The following is a 17,784-nucleotide window of genomic DNA, read 5'->3' as shown; positions in this document are numbered from 1 at the left end:
TCTGCTTTTGTGATATTGATTGAGGGGTAAATATTGGCCAGGACACTGGGGATAATTCCCCAGCTCTTCGTCAGAATAGTGCTATGGGATCTCTTACATCCACCTGAGGGGGCAGATGGGGCTTCAGTTTAACATCTCAACTGAAAGACAGCACCTCCAACAGGGTGACACTCCCTTAGTATTTACACTGGAAGATCTGCTTTGATTTTTGTGCTCAAATCCTGGAATGGGACTTAAAATCACAACCTTCTGGCTCAGAGGCCAAAGTGCTACTAACTAAACCATGGATGACATAGGCTCTATAAACTTTGTGAGCATTCTATATTACTTCTGACTGATAAAGAAATACTGATATCAAGATAACTATTATTCAAACAGAATATGCACAGCGGATGGTAGACTGCAGCTGAATTGATACAGTACTCAATTAGACGATCACATTGTGAGCGTAAAATGAAATACAGAACAAAATGCCACCAGTGTCTTTTAAGTGTAGAATTCTTTACGTTTTATTCATCTCACATAATCACTTAGTTTCTTTAAATAAATTTAAATGATCACACATTAATGTGCAATGAGCAATAAGGTATGTCTTTGCCTAGCTGCCTGAACGATTGTTCCTCTAATATCTCCAGTAATACTCTCTGAAGTGGAAGCCTTTCAGATTTAATTGCTGCAATGAAGCTCTTAATTTGAACTAAATATTGATTAATGATCAAATAGTAAATAGTGTTAATGTAGAGGCAATCTAAAATATGACTTCACTCGCAAATATAAATGGTGTTTAATGCTCCATATTAAACTCATAGGCCTTGAAATTATGCTGTGGCACACTACTATACAAACCCTTAACATCTTCATGAAATTTGACTTTGTATTTTATCAGCGGCATTCCTTTTAAGCAAATTAAAATAATAAATGGCAGTATTTCAGACAGATGTATCAATTATTCATACACTGGTATTCCACGGTATTACTTCAAGACCTATAAATAGAAGGACAAAATAATTCCACTATTCACTCCTCAATCATTCCACATGCATGTCACCAACACAGGCAATGTTTGAGGCACCAATTCAAACCCCCATCCATAACCTTATATTCTTGATGATTGTGAACTGATTGAAAATCAATATAAATAATTTTCTAAAGCAAATCCATGAGCTGTTTGCTTTTAAAGGATAAACCCAGTGCAAGAATTATGTTCCTGAATTTTCATGAACAGAATAATAAAAATTAATAGCTGTTCTGATGAAACTCTTGCCAAAGACAGTATTATTCATTAAGCCCTAAAGACCAGGTTCAATCCTTCTGCTGTTATCCACAAATCAGAGTAGGCCATTTTGCCCCTCAAGCCTGATCTGCCATTCAGTGAGATCATGGGCTGAATTTTACCAGCCCTCCAACGTCGGGGGTCGTGGCTGGGTGGGGGGGCTCGGAAAATCCTTCTGGGAGAGGCCCGCCAAAGGCCTCAACGCCAGGAAGGCTCCGCCACATTTTACCAGTGGCGGCGAGGCCTCTGGGCGGCACCCCCACCGCTTGGCGGCGGAGCCTTATTCTACATATGCTATTGAAATTAAAATGAATGAATAAATACTTACCTAGTAGTGACGGCCGCCCCACACTGATATTCTGGAGAGGCCGGAACTTCCCCCGCCTTAGGATCTCCGTTCTGAGACGGTGGGGGGGGGGGGTGGAGGGGAGAGGAGTGCAAGGGGCAAACTACTCCTATTGATGGTGGGGATGATGGGAAGGGGTTGAGGGTCAAAGGTGCTGAAGTTAGAGGGGAAAGTTCAGAATATCAAAAGGTGTTTTTTTGGGGGGATATGTCACTTTATGTCACTTGGGCGGCGCAGTGGTTAGCACCACAGCCTCACAGCTCCAGCGACCCGGGTTCAATTCTGGGTACTGCCTGTGCAGAGTTTGCAAGTTCTCCCTGTGACCGTGTGGGTTTTCACCGGGTGCTCCGGTTTCCTCCCACAGCCAAAGACTTGCAGGTTGATAGGTAAATTGGACATTATAAATTTCCCCTAGTATAGGTAGGTGGTAGGAGAATTGAGGGAAGGTGGGGTTGTGAGAGTGTAATGGGATTAATGTAAGATTAGTATAAATGGGTGCTTGATGGTTGGTACAGACTCGGTGGGCCGAAGGGCCTGTTTCAGTGCTGTATCTCTAAATAAATAAATGAGGATTGGGGAGGGGGGGGGGGAAGAGGGGATTCAAAGTTAAATTTTCTGCAGTTTTTATTAAAACGGGACCTTTAAAAATGTAAATGAAACTGAAGGCCTGAAGCCCTCTAAAAATGGCACCTGCGTGATGGCGCTGGATGCATTGCCGGTAATGGAGCACCCGCCCTCTTTATGTCATCGGGGTCGGGCGCTCCGCCCTTCCGTCTCACGCGTGCGCTGTGTACTTAGTGAAGCGACCTAACCACATATTACCCACCTTTACCTCATTTACTTTATACCTTTGGTTAACAAAAATCAATCAATCTCAGCTTTAAAGCTAACAATCAATCTAGCCGTTTGCCATTTGCAGAAGTAAGTTCCAAATTCTACCACCCTTTCCGTGTAGAAGTTCTTCCTACTTTCACTTCTGAAGGTCTGTTTCTACTTTTTCGACTATGACCTTTAGTCCTAGACTTCCCAACCAGCAAAAATAGATGCTCTCTATGTACCTTATCTGTTTGCCTTATTCTCTTGAAAACTTGGATCAAATCATTCCTTTACCTTCTAAATTCCAGGGAATGCAACCCTAGTTGGTATAATCTCCTCGTAAATTAACCCCTGGAGTCCAGGTATCATTCTGGTAAATATACACTGCACTCCATAGCCAATATATCTTTCCTAAGGTGTGGTGGCAGGAACTACTCACAATACGCTCGCTGTGGTCTGACTGGGGTTCATATAACTGTAGCATAACTTCCACCCATTGTTTTCTTGCCCTCTAGATATAAAGGCCAGCATTCTATTAGCCTTTTTCTGTACCTGTTCATGATATTTTAATGATCCGTGTACCTGGGTACCAAATCTATGTACCTAGACCCCTGACTCAGGTGTGCCAGCTGGGTAGGTGCTATAATTAACCTCAGTGTTCCTAGGCCATGGAGAGAAAATAACTGGCTGGAATTTTCATTAATTTTGGCAGAAGGGATAAGGAGAGGCAATATAGACTAAATGGCTCAGTTCTAAAAAAGTGTACAGGGAAAAGGGGTTCATGTGCATCGACCTTTGAAGGTGGCAGAATGTATTGAGAGAGTAGTTAACAAAGCATATGGGATCTTGGGCTTCATAAATAGAGGCATTGAGTACAAAAGCAGGAAAGTTTTGCTGAACCTGTATCAAGCTCTGGTTCGGCCACAACTAGAGTATTGTGTCCAGTTCTCGTCACCGCACTTTAGGAAGGATGTGAGGGTCCTTGAAAGGATACAGAGGAGATTTACCAGAATGGTTCTAAGGATGAGGGATTTTAGCTACAATGTTAGGTTGGAGAAGCTGGGATTGTTCTCTTTGGAACAAAGGAGATTGAGGAGAGTTTTGATCGAGGTGCACAAGATTATGACAGGTTTAGATAAGGTAGCTACTTCCATTAGCTGATGTGGGCATCACTGGCCAGGCCAGCATTTATTGCCCATCCCTAATTGCCCTTGAGAAGGTGGTAGTGAGCTGCCTTCTTGAACCGCTGCAGTCCATGTGGTGCAAGTACACCCACAGTTAGAGGGGGAGTTCCAGGATTTTGATCCAGTGACGGTGAAGGAATGACAATATATTTCCAAGTCAGGATGGTGTGTGACTTGGAGGAGAACTTGCAGGTGGTAGTGTTCCCATGCGTCTGCTGTCCTTGGCCTTCTAGGTGAGCGAAGTCACGGGTTTGTATGGTGCTGTCGAAGGAGCCGTGGTGAGTTGCTGCAGTGCATCTTACATATGGTGCACAATGCTACCACTGTGCATCGGTGATGGAGAGAGTGGTTTAAGGTGGTGGATGATGTGCCAATCCTGCTTTGTCCTGGATGGTGTCGAGCTTCCTGAGTGTTGTTGGAGCTGCACTCATCAGACAGTGGAGAGTATTTCATCACAATCCTGGCTTGTGCCTTGTAGATGGTGGACAGGTTTTGGGGAGTCAGGAGGTGAGTTACTTGCCGCAGGATTCCTAGCCTCTGACCTGCTCTTATAGCCACAGTTTTATGTGACTGGTCCAGTTCAGTTTCTGGGCAATGGTAACCCACCCGCCACCCTACCCCAGGATGTTGATAATGGGGAATTCAGTGATGGTAATGCTGTTGAATGTCAAGGGGATATGGTTAAATTCTCTCTTATTGCAGACCTTCATTGCCTGGCAGTTGTGTGGTGTGAATGTTACTTGCCACTTATCAGCCCAAGCCTGAATGTTGTCCATGTCTTGCTGCATATGGACACTGCCTTCAGTATCTGAGGAGTTGTGAATGGTGCTGAACATTGTACAATCATCAGCGAACATCCCCACTTCTGACCTTATGATGGAGGGAAGGTCATTGATGAAGCAGCTGAAGATGGTTGGACCAAGGAGACTACCCTAGGTGTCCTTGTACATGAATCACAAAAGTTAGCATGCAGGTACAGCAGGTAATTAGGAAGGCACATGGAATGTTGGCATTTATTGCAAGGGGCATGGATTATAAACTTAGGGAAATCTTGCTATAATATACGGGGCATTGGTGAGACCACACCTAGAGTACTGCATACAGTTTTGCTCGCCTTAGTTAAGGAGGAATATACTTGCATTGGAGGCAGTTCAGAGAAGGTTCACTAGGCTGAGTCCTGGGATGAAGGCATTATCTTATGAGGAAAGGTTGAGCAGCTTGGCCTATACTCATTGGAGTTTAGAAGAATGGGAGGTGATCTTATTGAAATGTATAAGATTCTGAGTGGGCTTTATATCTTTGTTAAAATAGGAAAGAATATCACACAAATGTGTTAGTACGTCTGTTACTAACATCCCATAGTGTTACTTCAGCCTCATGATCCTGAATAACTTCTTTTTGCTACACAATTGCCCAGATTTTGCACTGCTCACTGGCACTCGCAGCTGACATTGGCAAATTCTCACAGGCAGCAAACCAGGAAGTAAAATACATCGATTATCCGTCACATTTTATAAATTTACCAGAGTCTGAAATAAAAATTCCACATCAGAAAATGAAATATCATAAACCACATTAAAAAGTAATATTTATTCTATTGGGAAAAACTGTGGAATTTTTAACATAATGGAAAAATTTGACATTGCATAAATAGAAAGTTTTTCAGGGACAAAGCTTGTTTAGCAGTCATCATGACTTAGTACGGCATTAAAAAACCCAGTTATACATCATTAACAAGGCGTAACATTTTGGGGGGGTTTTCCCTCCAGTGGTATCAAGGCATAAAAGGGGAACTTCTCATCAGTAGAGTGATTCCTAAAGAATTCCGTCTGAGGGGACTTCAGCAGCGTCCCCTGTGGAGGAGCAGGGAATCACTGGCAGCAACGTCTGGATTTCCACATTGAATTATGCATGTGCAGCCACTACTCGTTGTTGTCAGTTTCACGGGGTAGTGACGGTGAATGCTGACAGTTTCACCATGATTACAAAATCTGGGCCATTGAAAAATCAATGTAACATCATTGTTGGGAAGTTGCCTTGCTTGGGTTACCAAAATCCAGGTCAACCCATCATTGGAAACACTTTTTAACCTAATGAAAATCTTCAAATGGTAGTCTGATGTTTGTTTTTGTTTCCTGTTGGGTGCATACAAGCACATCAGCACTGTATAATGGATTGTGCTCGGCTCCTGTCAGTACTTTTCCAGTGAAGTTTTGTTTTGTTGGAGGCAATTCTTACTTTTCTCATTATATCATATGGCACGTTAGTGCAGTGATCAGTGTAGATAATTTATAAATTCATTTATGAATTCATTTTTTCTGATTGCTTCATTTTAGCTTTATAGCTCTGTTGGAATTCAACAGAATTGAAACATTTAACTGCTCATATATAAATCAAATTATCAAGGTCATGCTTCATCACAGAGGAATGCTTATACATAGTTGGACACTATTACATGCCCATGAATCTAATTATGTATCAAAAACCTTGCAGATAGCTAAAGACGCCTCAAGTCTCTGGCCTGAATTTTACCAGCTCACCACAGATCGCGCCGACGTTCGTTGAAGCTGGTGGTTCGCCCGTCGCTGAACCCCCGCTATATTACGTATGGGGGCTCATTTAAATGGAGGGGTCGGGGGCAGCCACTCTGTCGATGGCAATGAGGTCCGGCGCCACCGTGCAGATGCTGGCACCATTTTTAAAGGGCTTCAAGCCCTGACAGATGATTAAAATTTTTAAAAGACCATCACATTTTATTTAAAATAAAAACAGTCACTTCAATATCAAAGCTCCTCTTCCAAACCCATCCCCCCCAATGATCGATCAACATATTTAATTCCCTCTCCCCCCAGAAAAATTATTTTTGCCGGTCCCGACCTTTCACACCCCTTTAATCTTTATAATCTTTGCCCTTCAACCCATTCCCAACATCCCCTCGGCCAATTAAAACAATTTTCACCACCCCCCCCCCCCACCCCACCACGACCCCCGACGTCAAGGGCTGGTAAAATCCAGCCCGCTGAGTCAAAGTGCTCCCTACCTCAGCTATGCTGAAGCACCAAATAGACCTCAGGTGCCTCTCCAAAGCGCAGGAGGGGAAATTAGACGGCAAGTCACCATCAGCTACTTTTGTCTTCATTTCATTTTGGTACAGCTTTTTAGATAAGTAATATCTGTTGATTATTAAACAGGCTGTGGGTGACTGATGCATTCATTTGTGAAAGTGATCTCATAATTCACACTACTGCACGATGGTGGCAAATCCAGGTTATTTCTCACTTGGAAAAACAAAGCTATCAATGCATTGCTGCATAAGCATCTATATTATTATTGAGTGTTAGTCGAAGAGACTTAGTAGTTGGCAGGAAAAAAGACAGAGGCGCAAGGGGAGAGCCAACTGTGCAACAGCCCCGACAAACAAATTTCTCTGCAGCACCTGTGGAAGAGCCTGTCACTCCAGAATTGGCCTTTATAGCCACTCCAGGCGCTGCTTCACAAACCACTGACTACCTCCAGGCGCGTATCCATTGTCTCTCGAGATAAGGAGGCCCAAAAGAAAGAAAAGAAGTTATTTGAAAATGAAATATACTGTACCCTACTGAGTAATGTTAGACTATATGATTAATATGTTTACTGTACTTTAGTTTATAAAATTACTAGTCGATCTCCCATGGCTTTTCACATAGGGGCCCCGATATTTACAGGGAGGGAGTGGATTTCCCCGTCATGAAGGGGGATTTAATATCATAGCCTAAGACGTTATAGACTGGAAGCATATGCAGAAATAAGATTTTTAATATACTTGTCATTCTCCATGGCTTTGCACCAAAGTCAAGACGAAGGCTTGGAAATTGACTTTGCACCGAGAAGTGGAGCAAAGTGGGTGGCACAACCGAAGCAGGTGCCTGATGGTGGATGCATGGAGGTTCCCTTCCAAATTGCGCCTTCAGCCTCATTTCCATAGAAATGGCAGGCAGATGACACGATGTAGCTAACCTGTTGAGACCTTCTTAAAATCAGCTGATGCGAAACAAAGTTGCAACCAAGCCCAGGAGCTGGGTGGGGGTGGGCACAGGTTGACAGCAGCTGGCAGTATTGAGCCAGGAGGAGCACTGCTGCTCCCTCCAACTGCTGCTCCCTCCTCTGCTCCTCCCTCCAACTGCTGCTCCCTCCAACTGCTGCTCCCTCCTCTGCTCCTCCCTCCAACTGCTGCTCCCTCCAACTGCTGCTCCCTCCAACTGCTGCTCCCTCCTCTGCTCCTCCCTCCAACTGCTGCTCCCTCCAACTGCTGCTCCCTCCTCTGCTCCTCCCTCCAACTGCTGCTCCCTCCACTGCTCCTCCCTCTAACTGCTGCTCCTCCCTCCAACTGCTGCTCCCTCCACTGCTCCTCCCTCCACTGCTCCTCCCTCCAACTGCTGCTCCCTCCAACTGTTGCTCCCTCGCTGCTCCCTCCAACTGCTGCTCCCTCCAACTGCTGCTCCCCCCACTGCTGCTCCCTCCACTACTGCTCCCCCCACTGCTCCAGCCCCCATTGTTCAGCCCCCTCCACTACTGCTCCACCCCCACCCCACTGCTCCTCCCCCCACTGCTGCTCCTCCTGGCACCACACTGAGCAAAGTAACAACTAAGAAACTAAGCCAGGAATGACTGGAATTAAATATTCCCTTTTTAATTAGCTGCCTCCTATTTGGCCTTTAACAAAGAATTAACCTGCCAAAGTCTGTATTTTTTTAATCCTTTTATTAATTTTATGAATCATTTTTTGGATAGGAACAATCTTCAAAGCAGCATTAAACAGACAAATAGTCCATTGGCAGACATATTTCACCATTCTTTGCACATATCTAAATTTGAATGAAAATGATAAAACAGAATAAAATATGGCCCTAACTTCCCTGCTGTTCTTCTGCCCTGTTGCTTCCCTTATGCATGACTGAAATCCTTATCCTTTCCCTGCTCTCTCTCCCCAAATTCAGAATAGGTAAATTTCATGTCGCAGGCAACTTGGCCCCAGTAGTGTTTCCTCACTTATTTTCACTGTAAGAAGGATGGAGATGATGTTTGGGACAGGGAAGTAGATGGTGAGAGACAAGGACACAGCCAGGAGGCAGGGAGAAGAAGAAATTGGGAGAGAAATCTTAGCCATTGGGGAAAACTTGCTGTATTTGCTAAATATAGCAAAACCATCAACCTGTTTACAAAGTACATATTTTACCAATTTTGTGAATCAACTGCACAGAAGAAATCCTTCCCCCTGTATGTGTCGTCATGTGTCTATAGCTTATACTTACGTGTAGCAGTCTAAATGTGTATCTTTTTTCCTGCCAACTGCTAAGTCTCTTCGACTCGCCACTCTTTAGCCCCGCCTGTATGGCTGTCCGCCAGCTCTGGCGATCACTGGCAACTGACTCCCACAACTTGTGGTCAATGTCACAGGACTTCGTGTCGCATTTGCAGGCATCTTTAAAGCAGAGACATGGACGACTGGTGGGTCTGATACCAGTGACGAGCTCGCTGTACAATGCGTCCTTGGGGATCCTGCCATCTTCCATGCGGCTCACATGGCCAAGCCACCTCAAGTGCCACTGGCTCAGTAGGGTGTATATGCTGGGGAAGTTGACTGCCTCGAGGACTTCTGCGTTGGAGATACCGTCCTGCCACTTGATGCCAAGGATTCTCCGGAGGCAGCGAAAATGGAATGAGTTGAGACGTCGCTCTTGGCTGACATACGTTGTCCAGGCCTCACTGCCGTAGAGCAAGGTACTGAGGACACAGGCTTGAAAACACTCGGACTTTCGTGTCCCGTGTCAGTGAGCCATTTTCCCACACCCTCTTGGCCAGTCTGGACATAGCAGCGGACGCCTTTCCCATGCGCTTGTTGATTTCTGCATCGAGAGACAGGTTACTGGTGATAGTTGAACCTAGGTAGAACTCTTGAAGCACTTCCAGAGCATGGTCACCGATATTGATGGATGGAGCATTTCTGACGTCCTGGCCCATGATGTTCATTTTCTTGAGGCTGATGGTTAGGCCAAATTTGTTGCAGGCAGCCGCAATCCTGTCGATGAGCCTCTGCAGACACTCTTCTGTGTGGGATGTTCATGCAGCATCGTAAATCTTTACATTTACATAATCCTACAACCCACATCCAATATTCAGCATTAAGCATTTTCAACAGGTAATTTTCCTGCAATTGTTATGCAATGTATTTGAGTGTTTTCAAAGATTGTTAATGCTGCTTTGATGGAAACAGTAACATCAGTCATCCCAGTAAATCCCAGGCTAAGTTGGCAGATATTTTGTCAGTAGTTAGATAGTTTTATGAGTTGATTCCCAATTTTATCGAATGGCTGTCACTCACTGAGCTGTTTGATCTTCGTCTTACAGATGAGGTGACAGCAAAGATGCTGCAGCAACGTTATACACAACTAAGGACGGGCGAGATGATCATTATTGTGGTTGTTCTAGTCATGTGGGCAGGTGGGTGTTTGCTCGACATCTGTTTTCTTCTTGGAATTTGGTGAAATATTAAATAAGTTTTGTTTAGCCTGTTGTTCAGTCTGGCAATGTAAAAGGATGTAATTTTTTTCCATGTCAAAATCAAAGGAAGCATTTTTGCACACTTAGGGAATATCACAAAAAATGGCACAAAGCCACTTCAATCAGTTTTTAATAAGATTTTATCAAACCAGCAATATTAATAGATGTGTGTGTTAAATATAGGTCAAATGCTTATAACCTTTTATCAGCTAGGATTGAAATCTGCATAAATGCAACAATTAACAAGCTCTTTGTCTGTAGCCAATTGCATCACTTATCATTATCAGATGGTTACAAGATCCAACTGTTAACCCCACACCATACCTTCTCATCACTAAGACTACATAACTCACCATCCACATTTCCCACCTCCTTCCGACTCTCTTCCTTTATCTATTCCATTGTCAGCTCTAAGTTTCACTTCTGAAATGTTCTCCTTGATGCACCTTAATTTCAATTTGTCCAAATCTCTACTGCCCATGCCCTATGCTATTCCCCATCAATCCTGTCATCACCAACCTCCAGATGCCTCAAACACACTGAATTTTCTTAATTTTCATCTTCTATAAATCATCCCACCACCTCTTCACACCCTAACTCTGCAACCTTCTCCAGGCCTATGCACCAATGTACTCCCATTGCTGTCTGACTCTGGCCTTCTTCACATCCACCCTTCCTATCTCCAAACAGTGGCACAACCTTATGCTGTCTGGCCCCTGCTTTCTGGAACTCTCTTATTAAACTCCTCCACCTTGCTACCACTTTCTCTACCTTCAAAAGTCTCCTCAATACCAATTCATTCCCTTACTTCCTCTAATTCCTCTTCTTCTACTGTCTATTCTACCTCTTTGAAATGCATTGGGACTTTTCTGTGACAGATGCCATGTTATTAGGACAATGAACTGTGACAGCCTGAACGCTAACCTATCTGTTCTTTTTACAAGTGCTAATGGCCCAGGTGTGTGATTCTAGTTTTTCTGCTTTTGTTTCAGATTTTCATTTTTTTTTTCTTTTTATCTCTGGGACAGCCTTATAGTTTTTCTATTAGCCAGTAGATTTTTAGAAGGCACTGGTTTAACATTGGGCTGAATTTTCTCACGGGCGTCGGGATCCCGATGTCGGGACCATTTCTGAGTCCCAAGCCTGCCCGTTTCGGTGCTGGCTTAATTTTTCAGGAGGCTGCCAATTAGTAGGCCCCCTCCGCATTCGCCATCCAATTAGGACAGCGGGACTGCCCACGGACACAGGATGTCCAATCAGAGAGGCCAAAAGGAGGACCAACTGGCAGCGCCACTGGAAAAGGTGTTCAGGCAGATGGCGAGCGAGAGAGCCCCTCATTTTGCTGATCAGTGTGCAGGGGAAACGGCTCCAAATGTCAGCGGATGTTCTGCTTACTGTCTTTCTGCTTTTTTATACATGAATCTACAAGGTCGTATGATGGCACTCCAACCTCCTGCCGTGAAATCACCCCTGATGCGTTGCTGGCTCCTGACACAGCGGGGCGTTGGTGGGTGGGTAGCCATTGCTGCTGGGAAGCTGCCTCTGGGAAAAGCACATCGGACGGAATTTTATAGTGAGTGGACGGGAGCCGGACTCCGACGTAAATGTCGGTGACAAACCCGCTTCCACCCAGCCTGGGGATCCATCCCGTATATTTACGGATCCCCAGGCTTTAATTGGCCCAATGCGGGACTTCCACCCACTTGAGGGAGGAGGTCCCGCCTCAGTGAGCTGCTGGCCAATCAGTGGGCCAGCAGCTCTTAGTTTCAGCAGAGCCACCGGGAGCGGTGGCCACTGCTGGGACTGCAGCCCAGCCGACCGAGGAGGATGCCATGGCGCCGGGACTGAAGGTAAGTTTGGGTTGCCTCACCAGGGGGATCGGTCGTGCCCTGGTGAGGCTAGTGTGGTCGTTTGGCGGGAGGGGGGAGCGTCTTGGATCCCGGGTATGGGTTAGGAGGCGGGGCTGGCCCTCAATCGGGCACCCTGCGCCCGACTGCCATGCTCCCCCCCCCCGGGGCGCAGAAAGGCCGGCAACTATCGCTGGGCGGCCTTTCACGTCCCCTGCATACCCGTGGAGGCGGGCGAGGGCCCTTAAGTGGCCGGTAAGTGGCCACTTAAGAGTCTTGATTGGCCTCGGGCGGGCAGGCCGTTGCACACCCCCCATCCCACTGCCGGCCCTCCGTAAACTTGGTCGGAGGTGCAATTGGGGCAGGTAGGCCTCCCGCTCAATTTTACGCCACCCCCACACCACCATCCGACCTGCTGGGGCGGCGTAAAATTCTGGCCACAGAGGCGGTAACACGTCTGGGAGCCAACCCGACACCCTGCATTCAGAATTTTCACGCGCCTCCACCTCTAAAGCCATCTCCAAAAGGCTGGTAAAATTCCAGCAAACAGAATGACAATAGCACCTGTGAATGACGTTAACCTGGTTTATTTCCAGTACTGTAGTAGCTTATGTTTTATAAAATGGCTACACTGAATTTTGAGCCCATGGCAGGGCTCCGGGCGCCGGGCAGAAAAGGTGTGGGGAACCCCGCCTCGGCCATTGGGCACCCCAGCCTATTATGGTTGGCCCTCCTATCCATAATCTTAAAGCGGTGCTCACAGGCAGCTCGCCAGTCAATCCAGGCGGGAAACTCCAGACGCTCCTCTACAGAGTCAAGCCAGATGTAATAAGTTAAAGGCGGGGGGGGCGGCGGGGGATTGCTGGGGGTTGGGGAGGGGGGTGCAGTCCAGCGGGAGGAGTTTCCTGAGGGTAAAGTTGTTCCCGGTGGGTGTTCCTCTGTGGACCACAAATTGCCCATGAAGGAGGGACCACCACCCCATTTCCCCCCCCCCCGCCCACCACCCCCAGGCCCAAACAGAGGGCGCCTCGTGTTGCAAGGCATCTTCCCCATATGGCAGAGGCAGCCCCGCCACTGGTAAGATCTCAATGATGGCAGGAAGAGGCCCTTAATTTTTTTTTTTATTCGTTCATGGGATGTGGGCATCACTGGCCAGGCCAGCATTTATTGCCCATCCCTAATTGCCCTTGAGAAGGTGGTGGTACAACTGAGTGGCTTGCTAGGCCATTTCAGAGGGCATATAAAAGTTAACCACATTGCTGTGGGTCTGGAGTCACATGTAGGCCAGACCAGGTAAGGACAGCAGATTTCCTTCCCTCACGGACATTAGTGAACCAGATGGGTTTTTACAATAATCGACAGTGGTTTCATGGCCATCATTAGACTAGCTTTTTTAATTCCAGATTTATTAATTGAATTCAAATTCCACCTTCTGCTGTGGTGGGATTTGAACCCATGTCCCCAGAGCAATACCCTGGGTCTCTGGGTTACTAGTCCAGTGACAATACCACTACGCCACCGCCTCCCCTTGGCCGGTAATAGGCCACTTTAGGACCTCAATTGTCCTCTGTGCGGGAAGGCCATCGTCGGCCTATCTGACCCCTGGGAAGATCGCTGGGCGATGGGGAGGCAATGGGCCGTCTGCCCTACCAGCCGTCCCGCGACCCGTCGCAATACTTCATGCCCCCCCCCCCCCGCCTCTGACCTCACCTTAGGGGGCCTCACAAAATTCAGGCCTTGGTCTCTGAGAATTGTAAAAGGCAAATGACTTTTGACTTTGATCTGGATCAATTCGAAAGGCTTCCCTTGGTCTGGAGGCTGAAAGGACGAAAGGGAGACCAGCAGTCAGCACAGCCTAAAGAGAGAGAGAGAGTGAGAGAGAGAGAGAAACAGTTGCTCTCAGATCACCAATACAACAAAAGGCTGCTTAGATTTGAACTGGTTCAAAAGTCGAGGTTTGCAAAGGAGAAAAGACCAACAGGGTCACCAGAGATTGCCTTATTAACGGAAGACCAATCGAATGTGCTCGCAAGAAGTGAGCTTTGAGGAGGACACTGGGAGATCCAACCCATTGCATCTGGCCAGGAAACCATGGATAAATCCCCTGCACTTCATTGGAATAGTGCCATGGGATCTTTTACATCCACCTGAGAGGGCAGACGGTGCTTTAGTTTCAAGTCTCATCCGAAAGTCAGCCCCTCCAACAGTGCAACACTCTCTCAGTACTGCAGCCTAGATTTTGTGCTCAAGGTTCTGGAGTGGGCTTAAACCCACAACCTTCTGGATATTCAAGAACGAACAAAAGTGTCTAATTGATGTGATAAGTAAATGCTAAAGAATTCTGCTGATGATGCAGTGTTCAATGAATATGAAGTGGAATGTGGCTCTGTTGGTTTCTCATACAGGGTTTTCCCAACATGGTTTCGTTATTCATATGAATTGCTACTTATTGATCATTTCTCCTTTTCTGCTGTCTGCCAGGTGTGATAGCCTTATTTTGTAGGCAATATGATATCATCAAAGACAATGAACCTAATAACAATAAGGACAAAGCCAAGAGTTCTTCAGAGTACAGCACACCAGAGCACCCAACAGGAGGGCTATTACGTAGCAAGGTAGGAAGATCATTGACCTGAAACATTCACTCTGTTTTTCTCTCCACAGATGCTGCCAGACCTGCTGAGTATTTCCAGCACTTTCTGCTTTTATTTCAGATTTCCAGCATCTGCAGTATTTTGCTTTTACTATAGGAGAAATTATTGGCTGACATAAAAGCAAAATCTAAGTATGCTTAAACCCTGTAATACACAGAGGCAAAGAAAACATTTCAACATACAGTTAGTATATATGTAAGTAGCAAAAATTTTAACAATTTGCATTTATCAGGAATTCACAAATATCAGAATTGGATGTACAGTGAAGCAACTTTTGCTTGAATACAATTTTGTCCTGAGCGGCACACAAATTGCTTTCACTGTAGCATATATTTTGTATTACAGTACCAGCTTCTACAGCCTCTCTCTGTAAGCATATGTGTGTCTCTGCCATTGCCACTCCTCACACTCTATCACTGTTCTCCTGTCTCGGCCTGTATTAGGCCAGTGGTAATGCCTGTGGGGTTAGTAGAGCACCTCTGCTCCTCCTGGTTCCACAGGAAGGTGCTTTGTAAAGAGAAATGGAATACTTTTTGTTGCAAAACACGGGGGCCTCTGAAGAATCCTGAATGAGGCAGACCCAATGTCTACCCATTAAAGTTGCATATGACTGTAGCATTAATTGCTTTGCCATCACACCTACATGTAAGTTTAATGAAAATGCCTCAAGGATTACAGTAAGCAATACGATAGTTTTCTACAGTGCAATCAATAAAGCTCTCTGCGGGATTCAATGAATAACATGAAAGCAGATGAACTTCAATAAAACCTTGAAGAGAATTATAAGAACAGCTGATCCTATCTAGAGCAGCTTGTAGTATATCCGAGTGTACAGAATATTATCTGTGCTTGATCAGTGGAGGTCAAAAAAATTCAATTTTCAGGTCAATTCAAAAATAAAAAACAAATATTAATGATTTGTTAGCAGTCATTCTTTGCAGTTACTATCATTGGATTGAACTGCCACTGTGGTGAGGAATAAAAGAAGTGTAACAGGGATCAACTCTGTCAGACCTCATTCTGTTTACAAGACCCATGCCATCTGCTTAACTATTTCTGCTACCTCAGACTCCGCTATTGTACCATTTCCCCCCCCCAAACAACACCCCACTACCCCCTCCAAGCTGCATCCTCTATGCTGCGCAGTTTCTCCTCATCAGTTGCATTAGTGGCCTGATCTCTTAAAGGTATGGTTTCTTAAAGGTGAAGTCACCACTGCAGTACATCTTTAGACATCCAGAGGGCTCTAGCTTTGAATGTCCTTCTGTTCCCCCTCATAGGAATGTGTTTACTTTGTACCTGAGCCATCTCGTCTTTGAAGGCCTCCCATTGTTCAATTATTGTTTTGCCCAACAGTTTTTGATTCCGATTCACCTGAGTCGGCACCCTTTTCAACTCAGTGAAGTTCGTCTTCCTCCAGTTAAGTAACTTTATGCTTGCTTGTTCCTTGTCCTTTTTAATAACTGTTATAAACCGGATCACAATTCTCCAAATGCTTTCCCACTGAAACATGCTCCACTTGCCCCACTTCATACCCCAGAACTAGAACTTCCTTCCTCGTTGGGCTGGAAATGCACTGATAAAGAAAGTTTTCTCCGTCACATTTCAGGAAATCCTCTCCTTCTTTGTACTTTGCACTGTTACTATCCCAGTCTATATTAGGATACTTAAAGTCTCCCATTATCACTACTCTGCAGTTCTTGCATCATACTATAATTTGCCTGCAAATTCACTCTTCTATCTCCTGCCCACTATTGGTGGCCTATAGTATACACCTTATAGTGTAATAGCTTCTCTGTTGTTCCTTACTTCTAACCAAGTCGATTCTGTCTTTGGCCCCTCAACTACATCATCCCTTTCCACTATATTATTACAGAGAGAAGAAAGAAATCATCCATAGCTCTGTCAAATTCAATGTTTTTCTGTAGTTTGGCCAGAATGTTACGTCCCCCAAACAAGCGGGCTGGTGGCGGGGTGGGGGTGGGAAACGTAAAATTGAGTGGGAGGTGGGGGGGGGGGGGGGGGGTGGCATTCCCAAACCCCTTACGCCCCACTGCAGTTTTATGTGGGGCAGCAGCAGCGAGAAACGGTCCACCCGCCCCAGGTCAATCAAGGCCCTTAAGTGGCCAATTAACTGGCACTTAAGGGCCTCCTCCCACCGCTGCAGATATTTTACCCTCGGCGGCCGACTGCAAAAGCCTCCAAGGACCCCAGCTGGTAAAACCAGGCAGCCTTCTTGTGGGCTGGGGGGGTCCCCCTGATCGGGCACCCAGTTCCCCACAGAAGTCCGCCCCTGAAGCCACAACCACCCCCAACACACAACACTCCCCCTGCTCCCCCCACAACTGACCCCCACCTTACCCCGCCAGGGCCCAGCTGATTGTCACCGGCGAGGACCTAAAAACCTACCTGTCTTCCAGGGCCATCCTTCACCTTCCTTGCAATTGCTGGGTGTAGTCCCAGCAGTGGTCACCGCTCCCGGTGGCACTGCTGTGACTAAGAGCTGCCAGCCCGCTGATTGACCAGCAGCTCCATTAGGCGGGACTTCCTGCCTCAAGGAGGTGGAATTCCCACCCAAGACCAATTAATGGCCTGGGGAGCGAAAAATCCTGGCCTGTCTCCCCAAGCCCGGCAAAGGCGGGATCGCCACCGACTTTTCGGCCGATGGGCGGACCTTCCCCCCCAATGAAAAATTCCGGCCTTAGTTTATGCAGTAATGCCTGGTGAAGATATGCAGTTTGTTCCAATTTGTACTTGCAATTCTCTTGAAGTGTCTCTTGTAGAATGTTTGCCCAAGTTGTAATCGCTGGAAGCATTAAGTCTGCCTTAATGATGCTCTTAAGTTGTTATCTGGGAGCATAACACTGAATTGTCAATCCTGAAGGAAAAATAGCATTACTTTTAATGGTGGTTGTACTTAGATTGAGGGGAAATTTTAACCCAATTTGCCAAGCGGTAAATAGATGGGTGGGCAGATTACTTACCTGTCCTGGAGCCACTGGGATTTTAACCTGCTCCACTGAGCAGAGATAAGGACATCCATCCAAAGCCAGTGGGGTCCATTTTTACATCTGCATCATTTGGACCCAACCATACTCTTAGCTCAACAGCCTGAGTGGCAAGT

The 17,784-nt window shown here is 46.0% G+C and overlaps 1 protein-coding gene across 1 annotated transcript in view; it reads left to right on the top strand.

Annotated features, from left to right (window-relative positions):
* fndc5a (fibronectin type III domain containing 5a) overlaps positions 1–17,784 on the top strand; it is a 91,767-nt gene that overhangs the window by 58,991 nt on the left and 14,992 nt on the right. The window contains exons 4-5 of the mRNA XM_068010945.1: positions 10,007–10,099; positions 14,488–14,621. Coding sequence (XP_067867046.1) covers positions 10,007–10,099; positions 14,488–14,621 — 227 coding nt within the window. The remainder of the gene's footprint in view (positions 1–10,006; positions 10,100–14,487; positions 14,622–17,784) is intronic.

This window comes from Heterodontus francisci, chromosome 31 (genome assembly GCF_036365525.1).
Source record: "Heterodontus francisci isolate sHetFra1 chromosome 31, sHetFra1.hap1, whole genome shotgun sequence".
Classification (NCBI taxonomy): Eukaryota; Metazoa; Chordata; class Chondrichthyes; order Heterodontiformes; family Heterodontidae; genus Heterodontus; species Heterodontus francisci.
Note: the sequence above shows the minus strand (reverse complement) of the source record. Positions and strands in the feature narration are given on the sequence as shown.